This window comes from Syngnathus floridae, chromosome 12 (genome assembly GCF_059516105.1).
Source record: "Syngnathus floridae isolate MCC-2025c chromosome 12, RoL_Sflo_1.0, whole genome shotgun sequence".
Taxonomy (NCBI): domain Eukaryota; kingdom Metazoa; phylum Chordata; class Actinopteri; order Syngnathiformes; family Syngnathidae; genus Syngnathus; species Syngnathus floridae.
Genome location: NC_142424.1, coordinates 8,060,239 through 8,083,799, shown reverse-complemented (window position 1 = coordinate 8,083,799; position 23,561 = coordinate 8,060,239). Strand labels below are relative to the sequence as shown.

General features: G+C 38.4%; 1 protein-coding gene across 4 annotated transcripts in view; it reads right to left on the bottom strand.

The window, feature by feature from the left end:
- Positions 1–1,156: 1,156 nt before the first annotated feature.
- LOC148389921 (uncharacterized) overlaps positions 1,157–23,561 on the bottom strand; it is a 35,421-nt gene continuing 13,016 nt past the window's right edge. For 3 of the 4 annotated variants that reach the window (XM_088392189.1, XM_088392190.1, XM_088392187.1), the window contains 21 exons: positions 21,907–22,034; positions 15,635–15,752; positions 15,278–15,462; positions 14,994–15,075; positions 9,923–10,417; positions 8,525–8,803; positions 7,820–7,921; positions 7,519–7,662; positions 7,337–7,438; positions 7,038–7,096; positions 6,750–6,897; positions 6,578–6,682; positions 6,280–6,432; positions 5,472–5,639; positions 5,214–5,387; positions 4,829–4,918; positions 4,651–4,734; positions 4,458–4,576; positions 4,246–4,354; positions 3,329–3,492; positions 1,157–3,198 (listed from right to left, as the gene is read on the bottom strand). In XM_088392189.1, coding sequence (XP_088248315.1) covers positions 3,039–3,198; positions 3,329–3,492; positions 4,246–4,354; positions 4,458–4,576; positions 4,651–4,734; positions 4,829–4,918; positions 5,214–5,387; positions 5,472–5,639; positions 6,280–6,432; positions 6,578–6,682; positions 6,750–6,897; positions 7,038–7,096; positions 7,337–7,438; positions 7,519–7,662; positions 7,820–7,921; positions 8,525–8,803; positions 9,923–10,417; positions 14,994–15,023 — 2,685 coding nt within the window. In that variant the 5' untranslated portion in view covers positions 15,024–15,075; positions 15,278–15,462; positions 15,635–15,752; positions 21,907–22,034 and the 3' untranslated portion in view covers positions 1,157–3,038. The remainder of the gene's footprint in view (positions 3,199–3,328; positions 3,493–4,245; positions 4,355–4,457; positions 4,577–4,650; positions 4,735–4,828; positions 4,919–5,213; positions 5,388–5,471; positions 5,640–6,279; positions 6,433–6,577; positions 6,683–6,749; positions 6,898–7,037; positions 7,097–7,336; positions 7,439–7,518; positions 7,663–7,819; positions 7,922–8,524; positions 8,804–9,922; positions 10,418–14,993; positions 15,076–15,277; positions 15,463–15,634; positions 15,753–21,906; positions 22,035–23,561) is intronic. The other variant, XM_088392188.1, reaches the window with a different exon arrangement.

The following is a 23,561-nucleotide window of genomic DNA, read 5'->3' as shown; positions in this document are numbered from 1 at the left end:
TCCAGTATCTTTTTGGTGAGTTATTTGTGTGAGCTTCCCCAATTGTTTAACTTTATCATTTTAACTTATTTGTCAAATACTTTTAGTGTAGGCTTTTGTAGTTTTACTTTGTCCCACTCATAATTGAGAACCCCACTCCCCTCCCCCAACAAATCTGTTCTATCCAAGCCTTCTTTCATGTATTACAGTATTTGTTTACTTCTAGTACCTTCATCTTATTTGTCTTCTTCTTGAGTGATGTATTTGATGCATGTTTTCCATACATATCAAACTTAAGTGTAGTTGGAATATCCACTTGAAAAGTTTACAATGTATAAGGAGTCATTTTGTGCCTGTTACTAACTCTGTTCCCTCAGTTTCTCAGTAATGTGTGTGAGCTACTCAATAGGTTGATGTATTATTCGTTTTGAAGTACAACACAGAAGGAGAGGATAACATTGTTTTATGTGACAGATTTAAAAAAAATAATCAAAGTACCTCTAAGAGCTTTTATTTTTGGAACTCTGTGAAATGTCTCAGATGACTGCAATTTGTAAGTGTTTTTGTTTGATGCTTGTATGTGATTTCTTTCTATTTTCTTTTTAGGTTTGTGGCACCACCAGGCAGCATGTTTGAAACCATTGAGAATGAAATGACTGTGATGCATTTAGTGTGGCAAATAAATCTGTTAGTTTTAACCTGGGTGTCATTTTTTCTTGTTTTTTTCACAGGCAAAGTTCCTGTTTTATTTTAAAACTACACTTACACGTCTAAAGTTAGAATTCAAAGTTAGAATTAAAGATAAACATACCCCCCCCCCCAAACACAAACACACAGAGCTGGTAAAACCTGTTAAACCACACTCATTGTTTGTCTTGCGTGGTACAGGTTGCTAAAAATGTATGAAGGGTGGAAGGGGGACAAAAAAACAATTCCAGTCATAACTTGTTCACAGATGATGAACCATGCACAACATCCCATTCATCTTACAATTGTCTGGTTGGATACATCATTTGGATAGATCATTTCATTGAAGCAGATAATAAAATAGAAAAATGACCAGTGATTTGATTATTATATGAAATAATAAAACGATATTTTATATATATATAATTGCTATTATAATTATTATAACTATTGCATATAATTTTTCTCATCAGCAAACAACAACGATACATTTACAATGGAGAAGAATTTATTCAGGAAACTTCTCACCGAAGACAGAGAATGTGGAAAAACAACAATAAATATCCAACATGAACAGCAAAATCTGAATATATGTTTCCTAGAAAAAAAAACAGTAGTATGCTTTTTTGTTGTTGTAAATATTGGTAGTAGTTTCTGCTAAGGCCAGCAATGAAATACAGCAGCAATGCTATAAATCAAGTTTACAGAATTCCTAACAGCATGTAAAGTAAATAAACCAGCAAATGTAAACAAAAAAGACACAATCTGATGTTATCTGAGTATCTTATTTTTAATTACGGCTTACATACAAAACAGCTCAAAAGAGCCCAAAGAAGGCAGTAAGTTAAAGTATTAAGGAACACAAAATACAATGGCCAAGGTTAAAATACAAGAATCGTCATTTTCATAAGATTCAATGGATCCATGCAAGCCTCCTCGTTTTTTTCACGTTATTTCCGTTTTAAAACTTCATGTTACAGTCTGGATGTTAGAAACATCAATAAGCACATTACGCACGTTGATGCTTAAGGCACAGCACGTTTTTTTTTTTTTTTTAAATTATTATTATTTTTTGCATTCAGCAGTACACCTCCCAAAACACTTAAGACACAGCATTAGAAATCTACTTTTCACTTTTTACAAACCTGTTTTGCCCAACAAGTAATTAACAATGCAAAATGAACACAACTTTTATTCAATATAAATTAATTTGTAAAAGCCCTTGGGTGACTCTTGGGCTCTACACTTTTATAGTGTTTTGTCATAACCCTGTAATGTGGTAACAACCAGTAAGACCAATATAGTGACAATATATGAACCACTTTTTAACACAAAGCTTAAAGATTGTCTGCAAAACTCCATAAAATCAACACAAAACACTTGTATATTATTTATACTGAGCTCATTATTTTCTGAGACAAATGTCAAGTTGCAAATGCAAATTTTACTCAATTGAATGAACTATTAACATTTTCATGGTGACTTGTTTAGTTATTTTTTCAAACCTTCCAGCAGTCAGTTTGGTGATCAGAACTGTAATAATGAGACTTTTCTGAGAATATTATTGTGCTGGTACTCAATTTGTCATACATTCCCTTCCCTACTAATTACCCTTACCAATTAATCATAAATGAGTTGGTGGTCTTAAACATTCAAATGTGGCTATAGAAGAACATAAGGAGAATAATTTTAATGATAGTCTTCTCACACTTGCCACACTCACTGGCCACCACTTTAGGGGCACCCCCTCAAAAGAACTGTATGAACAAAAGAGCTCTGTTCAGTTCCTCACCGTTAGAAAACACAACCACAATAATAAAGATGTTTTTACCTCACTACTTTAACAATCAAATTTTTCAATCAAAACTCAGCATTGTAGCCTTGTGAAGTAGCTCATGTGTTAGAGTTTGTTCTGGTGTACCAATTCAAGCTTGTGAGTTTATGGGATGATTTCTTTTTCCTAACAAATGATATTTTAAAGATAATGATCTGTAAACAAAGTTACTGATAGTGATATGGAAAATTAAAAAAAAAGGCATATTTATGGTACATGTTCAACATGTAATATTCTGTGCAGCTGACTGATTTATAAGACCTGTGATTAAACCATGCGGTTGTCAAGAATTAGCCATATTAACATCATACATTTTACTCTATCTGCGATACAGCTAGAGTTTGTTTACAAATGTTACACATAGACAATCTGACTGTGCTGTCTGTGTGATTTTAATTGGAACACATGTGTGCTTGCAAAGATGTAGAATAAAGTCCGCCCTCCCCATAAATATGCATAAACTTGATTCAATAGAACATGTAATACGATGTTCCGATTGTGATACGTGCTTACTCTCTAACATATTGACGGTGGTCTTTTAAACCTCAGTGACCTTATTGATCTGCCCCGACAACTGCTCCGCCACCTTCTCTTCTTTCACTTCTTTCTGTTGTGGCACTAGTTCATCTGCATCATCAACGCTGAGGTCCAGCCGCAGGTTATCAAGAGTCTGGCGAATTGTCAGAGTCTCCTTTCGCCTAAACAGGGCGAATACACAATTGTACTTTTTTCGTTTGTTTCAAAACGTGTAGAACAGTCATATAAACCAAGCGGCTACAACATTTTGACATATGGACAAAATTGTTCCTCTCTGTGAATGAAACATACTTTGTTTGCAGGTGTTGGTCAAGCAGCTGTCTCTGAAGCCGTCCGTTAGATTCTCTTTCCTCAGCCAGTTCCCGTTGACAGTGACGGAGTTGAGCGTCCCTCCTGCCGGCCTCCTCCTCGCCCTCGTTCAGCTGACGTTTCAGTGAGCGGATTCTCTGGGCCAACTGCATGACCAATCACAGAGATATTGAGCACGTTTGTGTAAAAGAGAGTGAGTAGGTCTTGACTAAAGTATGTTGGAACTAGAATTAGACACATCTTTGGTAAAGCCAGCACAGTATAATGAGAAACAATCGAAGAGCCAATCCTGAGTGTTATTAGTTAGTATTTTGGTGGTTGTATTTGCAGTGGTTTCCAACTGCAGTCATGCCATGTGGTGTTTGCTGGTGGTTACTTTATCAAGTGAGAAATTATAGTGCCACATATACTGCATGTTGGAAGTTTGGAATGGCAAAGAAGTATGTTAGAGGAGGACATATATGAGGGTAGGAGAACAGTGGAGAGGTAATATGCAGGTATAACAGAGGTGGAGTGCACATCAGAGTTCCGCTTAAAGCCCCTTCCTCTTTGCAAATGTCATTGATAGGCTGACAGACAAGGTTAGACTGGAATTCCAACAACCATGTTGTTTACAGAAGCAGTACTTTAGTTGCATAGGATCAACAGTTTAGATTGGAGAGCAATGGTGAGTGCAAAGAACAAACAGGTCCAATCTGGTTGGTATGGGTCAAGTGTGTTACAGGTATATGACGGACTCTACTAAGGTGAAGGGGAAATCATTTTTCAGACAGTGGTGAGGCCACTGGACAAGACAAAAGAAAAAAGAACTTTCAAAATATCAGACTCATCTTTTGAAATAAAGCAGTGCATAACTGTTAATGTGTGTTTGGGCATGTGCGTGTGTGTGGTTGTGTTACCAGGTCATTCTGCTCAGCAGCTATCCTGTGCTCTTCCTCCATCTGATCGTTCAGCTCACTGATCTTCCTCTCCAGCTTACCAATGGTGTTCGAAAGAACGGCTTTGTTCCTGTTCATAAGACAAATTTAAAATAGGAATCACATAAAGCTCTAGCCACATGCAAACACACAATTGATGCAATTCTTTTAGGGCGATACAAATCCATTGGTACCTTTCTGCGGTTATCAGAAGGTTCTCCAGCTCTTTGACACGACTTTCTGTCTTGGAGATGACATCCTCCAAAGGTTTGGTGCTCTCAAACGCATCCAACTCCAAACGTAGATCACGATACTTCAGATAGACACAGAGACTTTTGGTAATGACTTGCCTGAAGCACACACATATATAGCCCCACACACACACACCTGTCTCTCAATGATGGCCTTCTCTGTTTCCAGTTGGTCGTTCAGATCTTTCTCCTGAATGAGTTTCAGCTGCAGCTGCTCAGTCTTGAATGTGTGAAGATAAAAGAAAATTCCATTCACCAGAGCAAATACAATATAATAAATGGTGAACTTCTTTCCATGTGTGCAGTTTGTGTACCTGTTCAATAGTTCTCTTGTGCTTGGCGGCCCATCTCTGCTCACTATCATGCAGCTCCTCAACATCAGTTTCTAGGTCAATTAATTTCTCCTAAGAGTAAGAAATAAATAACAAGTTGCTACACGACAAACCTTTTCAAACTAACTGTGTTGCGTTCATGACATGACCTCATCGACAGAACACACCGATGTTCTAAAGAAATGGGACAGATTAAATATGTTCAGAAATAGCCACATGATGAATTTTAAATCTAGTGGACATCTTAGTTTTGAATCATTAGGTCATGCATGAACAGAATGTCAGCAGAATCTCATGTCACTGTGCATGGCATCACACTGAATCTGATGTGTATTAATTACATCAAACATAAAAGTGATCAGAATACCTGGGCCTGCTTGAGTTGTTTTGCCAGGTCCTCTTTGGTCTGGATGGTGGTCTGCAGCTCCATCTGGAGGTCATCCACTGTCCTCTCCGCCTGCTTGCACTGCAGCTGGAGTCTCTCTCTCAGCTGGATCTCCTCCTCCAGCGTCTGTTCCTTGTCTATCAGCTTACCAGACACCTGTATCACATTATCACGCACAAGTAATATGGTAGTTATAGTAGCTAGCTTTTCATGTCCAGTAAGTAGTACATGGTGACTCACATCTCCCTGGAGCCTGACGACAAGTGCCTGGAGTCTCTGCAGCTCCTGCTCCTTCTCCAGCAAAGACTCTTCCAATTCTTCCATCCTCAACTGGGCATCCTGACGCAATTTCTGCTGAAGATTCAACTCTGCTGCAGATTGGGAAGACATCTGCAGGGCATCGGCCAGCTAGAGACACAAGTCACACATATCCGGATGTCATTGTATTATAATTTTCGTATTTAGTATAATGATAGTAATTGAGTAAGGGTGGACTTATATAAAATCTATTTGGCATATAGAGGTAACAATGCAACTCCATACCAATAATTTATATGAGTTGAATTTAAACTAGTTTTATGTTACGCCAATACTGTGTAACATAAAACATATTTAAATTTGTTCTGAACAACAAGATATTGTACATAACTGAACAGTTGAAAATCTATTCTGATACAGAGCGTTGGCTTCATTTCTTTTTATTGCTTAGATATTATTCAATTTATTTTGACTGGACCTTTTAACATCACCATTCGCAAATTCATTCAAGACGATTCCAACACAAGTCTCAGATTTCTGGCTCAAGAAAGATTCTTTCCCTTAATAATCAGAAAACAATTATATGAGCAAGGTATCCAAAGCCCAAACTAATACTGCAAGTGTTCAATCAGACTGGGATGTCAATCCACAACAGTCTTTTTGACATATTTTATTCCAAAATAATCTCCATAATAATTTTTGTTAGTGGATGTTGAAAGCCAGCTGATCGACAATGAGAGATAAAAATGGATAAAATGGCTACGATTGTGTCTTTAAGTTGTTACTGCACCTCTGTCTCCAGTCGGAGAACAGTGCTGCTGAGTTCAGACGTCTTCTTGCTTTTGGTCTCTTTGTCCACCTCCAGCTCCTCCAGTTCTCTCTCGGCCAGCCATAACTTCTCTGCCAGACTCTGAGAGTGCAGCGTCTGCTTCTCAAGGCTCTCCTACATGCGCACACACAAAACTATTCATTCTCTTTACTCTTTAAACATAAAACTATCTTATTTGCTTGGATTCAATTGAACAGATCTGTAGAGATTAATACCAGCACAATCAGAACAACGTAGTTCACATGGCGTTCAAGTGTACCTCAGCATCCTGAATCTTGTTTTTAAGAGATTGCTGGAGGAAGCCAAAGGCATACTCCTGAGTATTAGCCTCCACCATCATGTCGCGGGCCTGCTTCACCTCCATCTGCACCAGTGACCATCAGTCAGTCAGTCACCACAATTGTCCGTCGAATCACATTTTCATTTTGTACCTCCATCTCTCTCTGCTTATCGACCAAAGCCTGATGGGTTCGCTCCATCTCTATCATCTGCTCTCTCATTCGCTTAATTTCATTGGCCAGTTGAGTGTTGGTCCTCAGTAGGTCTTCGTTATTCACCAGCAAACCACGCATTTCAAATCTGAAGACAAAGGAAACAATGGGTCGATTTTTATTTATTAAATAGGAGTATATGAAGTGACGAGCTTGGTCACCAAATGTTATTATACAGCTATTATAAAACAAACGAAGACATTCATGCTGACAGTTCGATGACATCACCTGATCTGGTTCCTCTCTTTTTCCATCTCCACACTCTCGGCCTCGAGGAACTGGTTCCGCTGGAGAGGACATGATTTTTTGTTAGACCTCAAATACAGCAAACACCAGGAAAATGGTGCAGTGTGTTTTCAAATGAAAAATGTTGTATGATACAAATTTAACACTGTGACTGCAGGATGTGTTACCTTCAAAGATCAAAAATATTAGAATCACCTCTCAATGTGATGAAGTGTATTTTAAAATGCTTGAAATCTTTTTTTTTTTCGTATAATGAATATTCTGATTGAGATTAGGCCCACCTTCTGACAGTTATCCAACTGCTTGGTCAATTCTTCAATAAAGTCTTTTCTACTGAGGCCTCCCAGAGTGGCACTACGCATGGTGTAGTGGGTTGATATCACCTACAGCAAGGGAGATGCATATTATCATGACAAGAACTAAAATCTTATTTCATGTAGAGCGTGTTTCTTCAGAAGCATACAGGGTTAGGAACGTCGTTTCTCCTCTTCAACAGAGAATTGTAGGCAGAATATTGCCTGCGAGAGGGCATGAGAGGCACAGGACTGTCACTGCGACTGTTGAAGGTGTGCAGGTTCAATTCTGATGTGGCCGGAGATATTCCACTCTGGATGAAGAAAAAAGTGACATTAAGTCCTCAGACCTCCTTGAAATTTAGGTCATGGTGGAAAACTTTGCTTCCAAGGTTGTGGGAACAGTGCTCTTTTAGGTACGTATTGCTCAAAGCATGTTTGCTGTGTGATTTGAGCTAAAATGTAACTAACCTTAAAGTCATTTGCTCGGTATAGGGGGTTATAATCAGCAGATGCGTTCACATTCATGGTATAGGGACTGTTGAATACTCGAGTGCTTTCAACAAAAAGTGTCTGAAAAAAAACACATGCACATACAATTGTTATATGGTAGGTTTTTGACTTTCTACATTTTTCATCGAATATTGTATGTCTACATTTCTATTCATGGGAAAATGTTTCTACATTGCACTGGGAAAATGGATGAACGGGAATAGCCAGAGAGCATGTTGTGTATTTCTACCAAAAGATGGCGGTGTTTGACAACAAGTTAGTAGTGTGATGGTTAGAAAAATAACGTCGAATAACCCATCCATCTATTCTATACTGCTTGTCTTCTTGGGCGGCCCATCAGACCTGACCGCTGAGAAGCCTAAACTGGTCCACAATCAGATTCAGTCAGTTCAAACACTCACATTAACACTTTGCAAGTTTTTTAGAATTCGAATATCTGAATAAAACTCTTGCTAAAGGGCATTGAAATACAGGACTGGGTTATTGTTGTTAATAAAAACTAACAAAATAAGTAAAAGGAAAATTACATTAATATGCTTTAAAAAATATGATTGGCAAATACTAACATATGTTATCAAAACTGAAAACTACTATAATGAAGCATTTTTGAGAACAATAACTAATAAAAACTACAACGAACTTGCTTTCAGCAGCCCCACCCACCCGATCAGTTTCTAAGTCCCGCGAGGCGACTGACTCCATGGACCCTTGGAAGTTGTTGACCCCTGGCCGAGTGGTCTCCCACCGGGACAGCCTGGGGCCGTCCTCCCCCGACGACCCTCCACCTCCCGAACCATCTGCATCCTTGCTACTCAAGCCGTTGGTCTTCAGATCGTTGTCGAGGAACAGCTGATATTTGGGGCTGGGTCGCACAACTCGGGGAGTGGCGGGTTCTTCTTCTGACAGGCTGTCCGACTGCTTGTTTGATTCATTTTCAGGCTCCTGGAAAAAAAAAAAAGAGGATCCATTTCAGTCATCATATGTCTGGATGAACATTTTATCAAGCACAATGTTGCTGATGTTGTTCAGCTAAAATGAACACAGTTGCAATTCTTTCTAATTCGTTCATACATAGTCCGACTGCAGGACCTTTGTTATGGGGCTGAATCCCTTCTCATGGAGATCCTAACAAATTCAGTCATAGATAAACAGAAAGCCTGCTTTATGAAAACAGCAGTATGTCACTGCTTGTATAGGCACAAACAGGGAATAGGGATTAGAGCACTCATAAATGGATAGTCAGCGATGAACTGAAATTTAAGAATGCACCTAAAATGCACTTTTAACCCTTGGGAGGCTTCAGATCTTCTCAGATGGAAGTACTGTAGTGGGATTTGAGTGTCACAAAAGAGTTACAGAGAGACTGGAAGACTAGTCGCTGAAAGGTATTGATGTAGATGTTAGGTTTATCCCCCCACAAAAAACCTAAATATCCCTAACATTTTGTGAGTAGCGTGAATTTTAATTTAAAAACTATCCAAAATCAAAAAATGCACACACATAAAATAAAGGGAGCTACAACTTTGCGACTTCACCTGGCATTAGGGCTTTTGAAAAATATTATTCTAACATAGATTTTATATTGAAATTAATTTTCTGATGCTTTTAATTGTTTAACAAGATCAATTTGCCTCTGAGACGAGAATAAAAATAATGTACATGACATTTAACTACAATATGCATCATTTGTCTCTAAGCCACAATAAATTGATGCTTTGCCACAAACATTGATTCAACAAAACTCCAATCAGGATCTTCAAATCACAAGGTCCATTTTACCACATCATATCATGCAACAAAATCAGTCATTTGCAGATAATCTACAATAAAAACAAATCTACAGGAAGGACAGAGGTGAGGAAAGACAGATTCTAAAGTTATTTGATCAGTTTGATTACCAAAGACATGCTTGCAATTTCCTTTGTCCATGACACTTACTGCATAGACTTTCTTTTTAAATCGTGCATTTCAAGAACATGCAGTGCCATGCTGTCATTTTGTCTTCATGCGGAGAAAAACACGAGCTTTTCCCGTGCAAGATTTTTTTTTTTTTTTGCTTACCGATCCCATGCCTGAGTCCGCCACCGAATCTCTACCAGAGTCTGACGTTTTGTTTGAATCTGTCCTCTGACTGCTGCCTCCTACTGGACAATCAATTTTTGCAGTTATCTGGCTAATTCCAGCATCTTTCTGAGCAGATCCATTGGATCGCTGAATTTCCTTCTTCAATAGAGGGGTCACAGAAATGCTTGGCAGCAGACAGTCTCGACCGATAACGGTCGGACTCAACTTGGATTTAGGAGGCAGTAATTTCTGAGAAGAAGTGAACTTTTGAGTTCTTCCTGTTCCTGAATAAAGACTCAAAGAAGAGCTGAGATACAAGTCCTGCTCTGGACCAGAGAATTTACTGATAAGGTCTTTGATGCTGCCGGCTCGCTGCAGATTTGAGAGGCCTGCTTTCCTCTGACTGGCTCTCCAGTTCTGTTCTGCTTCTTCTTTGTTGGCGGTCTGCTGCGGACTAAGTGGCGATTGGGAGGAAGAAGACTCAGGTGTATGCTGAAAGAGTCCAAAACAATAACAATCCGCCAAAATCAAGTTAAGGAGGAGTAGCAAACAACACTGTGCAGCATTTGAAGTGCAGGCCACAACCATCAGACAGTTTTTAGTAAGTTAGCTTCAGTATTATTCTGTGTGTGTTTCCAATGAAGATTTGCAGATAAAAAAATAAAACAATGTTTTTTAATTATAATGTGATTTGCTGGAGAGCAGATCAGATTGTGACACTGCACATGTGTGAGACAATGATTTATTATTTCAACTTTACATATATAAAAATTTAGGGTTAAGTGTTCATTCTTGGCCACCTGCTTTAAGTAATACTCCCTCACCATTTCCCCCAAATTTTGTGTTGCTTGTTACGGTTTTGCTGTATGTACACTTGATATAAAGTTTATTTTGGCACTGGTTGGATCTTGAATGAATTTGCATTATCTATCATGAGAAAAGTTGATTCAGAATTTTGGCAAATCAGTCAACCAACCTCCGACAATATTTGAAATACTACTATTTAAATACTATTTCCATTATTTTCAGACAAAAAAAAAGAGTTTTAGAGTTCAACCTCAGATGTTGCACCCTATTGAGAATTAAAAGAAGTATTGTACTAAATTGGACAATATCAAATTTCTTAACCAGAATCTCTAACTTATTCTTTCAAGCTTTACTGTTGTTTGATTGAAAAATAAATTTATAATGACATGAACCCAAAGTGTGTGCATGGGTCTTTGTGTGTGTGTGTGTGTGTGTGTGTGTGTGTGTGTGTGTATGCGTGCATACGTGTATGTTCTAATCCTGACATAAATCCCTCTTGAGAAACTGCAACATCTGCTCACTCATCTAAAAACATCTCCCAGCGAAACAAACACCATACTGTCTCTCATGGAAACAATTAGATAAAAGATGTAGACTCCAAAGTCCACTTAACTTAATAACACAACAGAGAGAAGGATAAATGAATATAGCAAAAAAAAAATTCGACCAACCACTTGACTAAATCTAAGTTTAATTAACAATCATGACAACAAGGCCAATGCCACTTAGAGAAATGAAGTGGCGGGAGTCCAAGGGTTTAAAGCATCGTGTGGCCTTAATCCAGCGACTGGCCTGTGTTCCGTCCCCGTGGGAAGGCGAGTTGAGGCTGGGGTGGGAGAGGGGGCAAGCCCTGGAAGGACTGAAGCTGGGGGCAAAAGGGTATCTGGGGTTTGGAATCGCTGCTCAGTATTAATGTGTTTACAGGATGCAATAGGATTAGTTTGAAGCTGATTATTTTAATGTTATTATTTTCACCCAGTAAACAGAGCAGTCGTTTTAACGCGAACATGAATATGATTTTTGATGTTCAGACCCTCTCCCCCCTTTGAGAACACATATGTTTTTGAATGTACCCCATCCCAGTTGGCTTTGAGAGGCGAAGTCCACCCGAGACTGACAGCCAATCTCAGGCCACATATAGAGTTAACATATATCTTACACACAAACAATTTAGAGTGTAATATTAATCTACAATGCATGTTTTTGGAATGTGACAGAAAAATTGAGCGACCAAAAACTCTCCAAGGATATGAAGAGCCTGGTTTTCAACACTTAATCTCAGTACTGTGCGATCTATTAGTCCACATGAACCGCCAACCAATCTCATCAAATCTTTAAAATTCATCTCCTACCAATAATGGCTAGAGAAGTCAAAGGTTTATTGCTTGACCTAGGCTGGCAATTTTTTTTTTTTTTTTTTAAATAAGACCGCATTCTATTGGGCATTTTGTGGGAAGAAATTTGTGCATCTTGTCTAAACAACCACAGCCAGAATGCCTTGTACAGGTTGTGAAGAATCCTTCAGGCGATGTAAGTGTTTAAACTGCTGGCGAGCCCTGTTAACTGCATGTTCTGTCCTCATGTCGTACCAGCCGTGATTGGAGTGAGTCAAATTTAATTAGGTAGCAAAAGTGATGGGGATGTTTGCAGAGATTTCTTTTGATGGTCGACTTTGTTTACGAGGCAGCCGCAAAAAGATTAAAGTCATCTGAACAAAGACAAAAGGAACTATAAAACCTTTTTTTGAAGTTAAAAACAATCAATTTCATCAACTGTCAGGGCTCTTCCATCTGTAGCCAAATGGACTTTTCATTATTTTGGTGTTTGTGGCCACCTGACTGATCCAAAATATATTCCAACTCATAAAATGGATTTACTAAACTGAATTGATGTTGTATCTTTTTTATCAGGTTGATTTGTGTTTTATAATATCAGATATTTTATAATATAATATATGATATATATTACTTGTGATTGATGCTCTCAGACACTATATATTTTTTCTGTACTTACTTACAAATCACATTTAGATGTGTTGTATTTTATTGCATGCAACTCAAAATTCAAATGCTCACAGGCCATTTTTGTTTCTGTGTTCGTATACACACGTCACAATCAAGACTTTTGTTTTACTCTCTTGATGGAAACCTAATCAGTAATATTTGTTACCAACTAGGACAAAATCTGGTCAGATATGTTCTTATGCTATGTGGGAATAATACAAATGATTCTACGTTCATTGGATTAAACCGATTTTACTAAGTCTATGTAATGAGATGAATCGCTAAATAATAGGTTTAATAAAGATCATTTAAACGACGATGAATTTGATTACTGGAAAGCTTAACTTCACATCAGAGCACAAATTAGGAATTTTAAATAAATGAATACATTAAATCTGGTGTTCTGATTAGGAGGCGTTCTTATTGTTTCTTGTTTTTATTATTTTGGCTCTCAGCTCACAAATAATGAACAAAAGCAATTTACAACTTTGACAGAAGGATTCCTCTGACTAAAGAGGGATATAAGATGCATGTTATTTTGTCCTTTATATACATTCTTATACTTTGAGTGCCATTAAAATATTACATGTACTTGTAATATTACATATTACATATAACGTATTGGTGTTCGTGCATGTGTGATTTGAAGGCACATGTGGTCTAAAACAAGTCCACAAATGCAGAATTTGTATCACTGACAAAGCTTTCATTAAATAGAATTTTAATATATTAAGTTGATCTCCAATCACAGTTATGTGTGATTACATGAATCTTGGCTCATTTTCTGACAGATCAAGGCAAAATAATCTGATGAACTGCTAACAAAGCCTCTCCGAGGACGGGATTGGATCATCTAGATTAGTACGCGCAAGCGTGACAGTGCGAGTTCCAGTGCCCTGAGCTGCCATTTCCACTCAACTGAACAATACGGAATCATAAGGCTTTTACGTTATAAAAAGCTATTTTGGTATTTCAATACAAACATCAACAGGACAAATCATTCATCATTCTTTGTACAGTGTGTACTTCCTATGTCCTCCAAATCAAAATGACTAAGCTTTAGTTATGTATTTTTTGTTTTAATTTTTCTGAAGATGCATTCAATTTACCCTAACAAAATGTTGACAAAATAAGGCACATGGACTAAAAACATTCTTGTCTTTTGTCTGCAGGATTCACGGTGTTGTTTGTCTTGGCAGTCAGTTCATCGGCTCTTTGCCTTTAAGCTTCTCTCCTCAACTCTGATGACACTTTGACAGGTTCCTCCATTTTAATAAGACTCAAAACCATCTTTTTTTTCTCCTCATCGTTACCTGTCACAACTGTGTTAGTCTATTACCATCTTTTCGGGGAAAGATGCTAAATGCGTGCGTGTGAATGCGTGTGTTTGTTTGTGTGAGTCAGACAGAGCCAGATGAGCAGGCAGATGTTTCCTCTGTATCTACTCCAACTGTCTAAGAAAGACTGACAACAGCTGGACCCAAGCCAGACACACACGTATGCACACACACACACATTTCATTTCGAAGACGAATTTTGTGGTTCATTTATGTAAATACAATATTACTTTAAGGCAGGGGTGTCAAACTCATTTGTTTCACGGGCCGCATTGTAGTCATAGCTTCTTTTGGAGGGCCATTATGACTGTCAACTCAAACAAATGTACGAGCACCTCATATTATATACTGTAAAAGCTACAAAACAAACTAACAAATAACTTGTTTTCAAATCAGATGAGTAAAAACTGGTCAAATATTTAACAAAAAGATATTATTAAAAGTGAAGACAACTTGCAATTCTAGTATCACATGAATTTGATGCACAATTTGTCTTCGTGGGCCACATAAAATGATGTGGCAGGCCGTATATGGCCCCCGGGCCTTGAGTTTGATGCCTGTCCTTTAAGGTATTATTTAGCTTCAACTATTTGTGAATCCTTGTTCTGGTGGCTGTCAAATAATTGTGAATGTTCATTCATTTGGGGGGAAATCAATGTCTGTTTTCTGCATAAATGTGCCCCACTTATACAAAGCAAGGTCTGTAAATGCGCGATTGAATGTGTTGGTGTTGTAGTATGTGAGATACCTGACCTATGTACATCCCAGCAAACATCTGAACTACAACACAGATGGTGTGCCACAGTGAGTGACCTCTGACCTGACAATCAAGTACCTTGTTATTTTTTGCAATGAAATTCACAGACGTGATTTAACATATGATTTGAGAGATGAAATTAAATGGTGAGTTTTCCATCATACCATGGTGTTTGTCTCGTTCTTTTCTTGCATGCTGTGGCCACAGGAGCTATTGTTGGTGGAAGTCCTGTCTTCCTTTTCTGGCCTGAAGGTTGAAGATACAGAGACAGTTTCCAAAACATCATTATCAACAATATTAGCCCGAAACCAAATTGAAATTATTCATCGGACTTGAACCAATCATGTTTAAATGTTTAAGGATTTCAGTCCAAGTTATAAGACTGTTTTTTATTGGTCAACAGAGGGAGTGTGTTGAGAATCCCAACTAGCACTGCTGTGCTGTTTACCTGAGTTTGCTTATTTTCTGTGTGAGACAGGTTAGTCTCTGTGTTTCTTCCTGGTATCTTTGTAAGTCTTGTGTCAGAAGGTAATGGAGCGTGCTCAGTGCCTCCTTCTGGAACACAAGCTTCTCCAACTGGACCAGACAACCAGCAATAGAGGGCTGAAGCTCCTTACAAGCCCTCAACTGCAACTAGAATATAAGCAGTATTACTAAAAGTGTAGATTGAATGCTCGTCTCTCCAACACTTTGTCAGAGGTTGGGAGCATATGTGGTGTTACAACACTTCTTGCACTACAGGTTTACTATTCAGCAAATCAGGACAATAATAAATTCGACTGTTCTCCCAGCAATGTTCACTCACGGTGGACGTCTGAAGGGTGGGGCTACTTGAGAATTCTTGCTGGATTTGTTTCTTCTTCTCTCGCAGAACAAACAACTCAGAGGACAGCTGCTGGAGACGGCCTTCAATGTGTAGTTGTCTGACGACACAAAGAGGTACCTCAATCAATTTTTTATTAAAAAAACAAACAACTGTAATTAAAGTAGATTTTAGATAATTCAGGACCTTTGCCACCTTAATATTTGTATTGTGTGTTAATGACTTATTGTGACAAAAATCCTTTATGTAATTTTATTTCACTATACATGTTACTGTCAATAACTGTAATCTATTGCTGGAATAACTGCTATTAATGGAAGATGGTATTGTAACTGAAAGAGTTAAGTATGAATAGGGCGCGAGAGAGAGGGGTGTATTTTATATAGTTTTTTTATATCTCATTTAAGTTTTCATATGTCAGTCAAAATTGATCTTAACAATTCAAGTCTTCATTAAAAATGTGGAACGTGTGACGAGTGAAGAGGAAAATTATAAACCCCATGAAAAATGCCATAATTAACAGTGTGTGTGTGTGTGTGTTTACACTTATACGTGGGGACGTGTCAGTGTGCTGTTTCCAGTGAGATTATACGCACATTTACATGAACAGATAAAAACAGGGGCATATGCCACACGGTAAAAACAATGCATTTAAAGACACATGTACACATACTCACACACGCATGCCTAGTACGTAAATACACACACACGCATGCACACACACGCGCACATGCTCACACATGCACACACACACACACACACACACACGCACACACACACACACACACACACGCACACACACACACACACACACACACGCACGCACACACACATACACACGCTCACACATACTCACACTCTGCCAGCTGTCAGTGTGTTCTGATTTGATGCTTTCGTAAATAGGGCTCCATAATTATATGAACGTATGTGACAAACACCATAATTGCAGGTGAAAAATATGTGGGTGTTGCTTATTTCTTCATTTTTATGCACTACTGTTGGTCTATCTCACCACTTGCAGCCTGTAACAGGAATGGTTTTTACCCATGGTAAAAGCGTTGTGTGTGTATTCATGAATTTCATGCTACCGTAAAGGAAAAAAAATATTTTTTAAAAAATTCCAAGGCAGCTGCACATCTTGATAAGAATGTCTTTGCCAAGGTAAAACATTGGCTTTCCATTGTTGCTGTTTATTTCAAGTTGTGTCTTTATTTGGAGTGAATAAAAGTTGTTGCAGTAAATACCGTGCAGTTTGTGGAGATAAGCTAAAATGGAATGGGTCTCAAAATATGGCCACTCTACTATTATTACACATTGTTAGAAATATATAATAAGTTAAAAAATAATTTACTGTATTTACAATTTGATACACATCGGTCACCATGTTTTCCCGATCACATTGCATTCTCATCGCACTCCACATTGCTGCCTTCTGTTGAGCAAAGAAAAATAATTACTACAAGCATCAGCAAATAAGTTTCAGAACGCCAGACTGTTCGTCTTTTAGATGAGCGAGGTAAGCCTCCATAACTTTGCTAAAGAAAGAATATTGAGAAAAATGTAGGAGGAGGCGAGTAGAAGAATCCATCTGCCCAGGGACCCACGGATGTGCTCTCGTCAATTTAGCCCAGACACATTCGAGGACTTTCATCGCCTTCGGCTAATGAGAGAGCTCACTTGTGTGTCTGACGATAAACAACAGTTAAAACCAAATGCGGTCCCTACTATATTTCCTCACAAGGAGCATAAACACCCATGTGACGAGTGAAAAAAGTGTGAAAATATGGTTGGTATTCGGTTGGTATGGATTTGGGGTTTCAATTGCTCTTTACAGCAGCTTTCTCCGTCGGCATCGGCAAGCGACTGCCACATGACACCGCTGAAAAAGACCAACTCTAGCTTCTGGCATCTGTGACCTCCATTTTCATCACACGCTTCTCTTCCATTTTACTCGTGTCTTTGATCACGCTCTTGCTTGAATTGAAAAGGCTGAGCAGAAGAGCTCATTTCTACTAAATACAACTCACAACTATGTAACGTCACTACCCAGAATGCCTTGAGACATAAACAACACAGGCGACATATACAGTGTGAAAAAAATGTTTCTGCAAAATGTATTAAACTGGGAAAAATGCCATTATAGTTATCATTGTTCCTTTTGTACCAGAGTGAATCATTGGGACTTTAAAGAACTCACACTTTAAATTTAGTCTTAGAGTTAGAATTTAAGGGAGTATTCAGACCAGGAAAGTCCCGTAGTCCGCTTGTTTGGTCCGAACCAAAAGCGGACTTGATTTTTTTCGTTTGATGCGGTTCCTATTCAGACTGTACATTTTTCAAGTGAAGTTTATTTTGTAAAACACCTGCGCTTGTGACGATCTGTGCTCCCATTGGTCAAGAATGACCAGGGCGGCATACAGAGCACAGACCCGGAAATTGAGGAAAACATGTGAGTCCTAGGCTCTGCATTTCTGCACTGCATATTTGTGCTGTTGGTTCGGATCTACGCTGTTTGTAATCACACCTGAAGCGAACCGCACCAGAGTTCGTTTGAAAGCGTCTGCACCGGGATTTGTTTGCATGTATTCACAGCTGCACAATAGGTTCGGACCAGTGTTACAATCGAACCCTGGTTCATTAAAATTTGATCAAACAGTCAGGTCTGAATACACCCTAATAAACAGAAGCTTGATTTGGGTGTAAATTGACATAATTTGGGGTTCATATAAATTGTTACTGAATTGCTGTTGTTTCATTTGGCAGTGACTAGTTATGTGGTAAGTCTTGTACGTACTATAAACACTAACATAAGTTTCAAGTCACACAACACAGACTAAGTCACTTCTTCCTTAAGGCTTAAGAGGCCTTATCACCCCTACAAAGAAACTAAACAAAGTGACTTATGAAATGTGTCGAATGGGATGAAGTCACAGGATTACACCTGGCACCCACAACTCAAGTGCACACAAAACTCAAAATGTTCCACCCTTCCAAATCACTCTAAATAAGAACCAGGATTAATGCTGTAAATACGACTGACTCATCCTTAAATACAGAGAAATACTCCGGGAAGACACTTGAATCAGTGTATAAGGAATGGATATTCTTAGGCGGGTCATCGTTATTATTACAGTTTCCACTAAATATATCGTTATGAACTTGTCTGATCCAGTCTGAAAGATTATGTCAGTGCATTCGTTCATGTGCCAAAATTCCAGGGAAATTAGGAGATTTTCAGGAAGTGTGACATCAAACTGGGTGAGTCAGATGGACACACTTTGTTGGCACACCTGAAATCCAGAGCTGTGTTTTAGCCTGCCGTATCTGTCAAGCTCTGTTTAATTGTTGTTCTGCCAAAGTACCTGTCATGGCAGGAGCATAGAGAAAGGAAGCAAAAAGGGTGAGGCAGACATCAATAGCTAACACCAGAAGATTCCCATTTTACACAATGGTGCCAGTAAATTCAAAGTTAAATAAACATGGGTTTTACCATTTTCATTATGTCTAATGGTGTATCTGTGGTGTCTTTCATCTCCAGACTCAAACACTTGGGGCACTATGAGATTTTAATTCTACACAGAATCAGTTTTGACCTACAGTTGGTAATTACGCAGATGAGCTCAGGCCCACGGATCTGCAAGAGGGCGGGCTACGCTGCTGTGGGAATGGTCACAGGATGCTGGTCACACACTAGAACTTTAAAATGCTGGAAGCACATCTGCGCCAGTCTTGAGCTTAAAACGAAACTTGGGAATGTATTTCTTCCTATTTTGTTAGTATTTATCCAACCACAAGTGATTCCAGTTATTCCACATTGCAAAGCACCTATGGTAATTAACACAGCTATTGGCCAAATAAGGTTAAGAACAAGTATGAACATGGTTCATGCATTCAATGTGTTGCTATGCAGTGTGAAAAATGCCCAAAAGAGATGATCATGGCCTTGTTTTCCTTCCCTCACCTGGATGTTCATTTCATAATGACAGTTTGTTGGATACAAAACCGCTTTATTTTTAAAGAAAGAAGGTGTGGGGGAGGAGTGTCAGATGATCCATCCAATGTATTCTCTATATAAGTGCTAAGAAGCTAGGACTCTATGTTCCTGCATAGCACAAGCCTAGCACAAAGCTTGTCTAACTGTAAATAGAGTTTTTCTTTAATTTCAGAGACAGTCACGGTTAGAAAGGGGTGTTTGCGCAACTATGGGAGTGAACACAGCTTCCCGGCCAATGAGAGCAGCTTCTCCAATCCCTTTGAATTCAGTGCAGGACAGACACATACAATCTTTTGACATGGCAGGAGCATAAACAGCCTTGCTGGACTCCATGCAGAAGAACAAAGTGTGCAAAGTACATTTATAAGTTATATAAGATCTCCACTTGTGGATGATATTAAGTTAAGCATAGCTGTGATAGATCTCGACTACGAACTCCAGTCCACCCACATAGCAGCGCTGTGACCCAAGAGAGTCTTTTGAAAAACATAATTAAGATGAAGAGTATGATGATAAAAATAATGAGGTTAGGACAGAAAAACTTTAGGTCATGTAAAATGTGTTGTAAGAACACAATGTTCAAAAACAATATTTCACCCACTATGCTTTGTTTCAGTCAGTCAATTTTGGAGGTTCAGTTGAGCTTTTTCTTACACTTCAGTCATTCCATGTGAATTGCAGGTATTTTTGGTCTAAATTTCCCCCAGTACTGCTCCAAAGAAACAGAAAATGACATTAACAGTCTTATTAAAAAATCTAATCTATTACTAGAGGGGAAAAAAAGGAAGAAACCAATAGTTAAACGTGAAACCTGGTATTCTTGATGCACAGTTTGCTATTGCAAAATGTACCATCTGTACTATTGTTAAGAACAAAGAGGCAATAAAGGCAGCAGATGTGGCTAAAGGAATGAATAGTTTGACAAAGTAAAGACCAAACGATAGAAGAGATAGAAAACTCATTGCTGGAGAGAATAAATAAAAAAAGAGCTGGATGGTTAAAACATTGCTCAGAGAGAACCCATTATTTCTTAATAACTTTTTAATTACACACAGATTAAAAACAAGGTTAACAACTTAATCCCGATTAGGTCTATTTCCATTCATTTCAATGGCAAATGTTCCTGCGATTGTTGAATCAAGGTTTCACTATTGTTTTATATTTCTTTTAGAATGCTATTTGCATTATAAAGTGTATGATGTAAATTGACTGATGCAAAATCTTTATACATGTATACATGTTCCCTTAAGGTATCCAATATGATAGTCTTATCAGCACTACTGTTGAGAAAATACGTCGAGCTCAGAACCTAGAGAATGCTGTATGGAAAACGTGATCATTAGGTGAGATTAAGGGGATTGCTTGACGAGATAATGGAGTCTAACATTCAACCACTCATCCTGCAACGCAACAACGTCAATAGAAAGTCTGACCAAACCGCACAATATCAGCAATCCTAAAGCATTATCTGTATGGTCAGCACATGGAAAGTAGCATTTGGAATTTTAGGAATTCACTACTAGTACTTGATTGTTTCTTATGCGACAAAAGGTCTACACTAGGTGTGTCAAACTCATTTTTTTCACGGGCCGCATTGTAGTCATAGCTTCTTTCGGAGGGCCATTATGACCGAACCCAAATAAATGTATGAGCACCTCATACTATATACTGCGAAAGCGACAAAACAAACTGACAAATAACTCGTTTTCAAATCAGATGAGTAAAAACTGGTCAAATATTAAAAAAAAAAAAGATATTATTAAAAGTGAAGAAAATTTGCAATTCTAGTAATGACACGAATTTGATGTACAATTTGTCTTTGCGGGCCACATAAAATGATGTGGCGGGCCGTATCTGGCCCCCGGGCCTTGAGTTTGACACCTGTGGCTCTGCACAAAGAATAAAGACCAAGAACTGAAATTAGGCCACAGTACTTCAATTCTTTGCCTGGATTAGAACACGAGCAACTAGAATAAATGTATTTAAACTGCAAGCGGTATCCTGTTAACTTTTCCAAGGAGAGCATAAAAAATGCTGTGGTTACCAGATATGGAACTTGCCCAGTCGTGTGACGAAACCTTACAAAGCTGCTCTAAGCTGCCTCCTAACAGGTTCAAACAAAACACAACCGGTACTCATCTCAGAGAAAATAATCAGGGGTTTAACTGAAACAGAACTGTTTTCCAGCAGAATTTCTATTACCCCTTTTTCCAGAAATATATTCATGTTTAAATTCATACAATTAAAGTTATGTACTCACTGTGTCTGTATGCAGTTGAGCTCGTGTTCAGTCTCTGTCTGCAACTGCTGGAGGTGAAAGGTCAACTCCTTACTCAAGACAGCAAACTTCCACAGTCCTCCTTCAGTGTCTCCCGCAAACGCCACACCCTGAGTAAAAGAATTCATGACTTTCTACATTTCTTAATGGCAACTAATCAAAAGGTTGAACTTTTGACATTTAAAGTAGTCCATAAAAATACTTTTTGTGACAAACTCCATAGGGCCCAAGTCAAGGTCACAAACAAACAAAATTAAACATACGCTACACTAGAAAATGCAAACCGCTCATTTTCAAGAAAAACAGGAAGGCCAGGCTACAATACTGAACCAAGAAAGGAAATTGGAAAGTTGCAAATACAATTTTTGGAATTGATGACACAGATTAACATTTAGGTATACAAAAGAATAGAGATGAACACTATGAACCTTAACATAGTACACGCTCATCTGAGAGACACAACGGCAATGTCATTGCTGTAGGCTCACGCTGCTTTTTCTGGAACGGGCTTTCTTGATGATGGCAGCGGAAAAGAGCAGAAAAAATATAATTTCCTCATCATATTAAATTTACAAAAAAAACAATTGGATGACTGGCTTTGAAATCTGAAGTTATTTTAAAAAAGTGTTTTGGTTGTAATATAATTGTAAGAAGTGAAAACAATTTGCAACTTTGGTAAAGATTTCAGAAAGAAAAGTGAGGACAATACATATGATATGACTGGCCAGTATTTCACCAAAATAGGGTGATGGAATTGATCTCGAAATGAACAAAAGAGGCTTTAGGTGAAAAAGAAGAAGGATCTCAAACACACCACTTTCCAAAAACGCCTACAGAATTATTATTCATAACAGTAAATGAAAGTGAAATTGCGAAACATTTTCACAGACAAATGTGTCAGATTGCGAGACATTGGGCAACATGGTGAGTAAAAGCAAAAGCTTGCCATGAATCACCAGCTGAGGGAGAAGAGAGGAGAGGGCAGACAGACTGTGGAGGCAGGAGGTGATTGCAAAGCCCAGAGAGCAGAGGATCGAGATGCACGAGGACACGATGTGGGAGGATTCAAGTCGGTGGTGCTAGCGTGGGCGTGTCTGAGCTCGTTGCAGTGACGGAGTGCTTCCATGGCGGCTGTGCGCTGAGAGACAGCAGACTGGATGAGTCACCCTGGCAGAACATGCTGATCACGCTCAACACCTGTGACTCGTGCTCAAACATGAGTTTCCAAAAAGATCTCACACCGAAACTGATCGATTTAGTCATATTACTGGTACTGCTATTCAAATAACAAAGTATGAAAGTGTGCTTTCATTGAGGTTAAATGTGCGGTCTAATTAGATTTTATATACCAGTTGTTTTCAAAACTTTGACCACCAAAAAAGTACTTTGTGCTGTGTATTTTTTTCAAGAAATGTTTTTTTTTTCATGACAAAAATGTCATGGTACTAGTTTGAATTGTATTTTTAAGGTAGAAGAAAAAGTTATATATCTTTAGGGTATTTATTGATTGATTATACAAAAATGTCCATGTCTATTGAGAAATAAAGTTGAACTTTTATGTGTCGCCAGAGAGAACCTAAGCACCCATGCAAAAGTGGTACCACACTCGTGCCCAAACGATATGGTCCAAACATGTT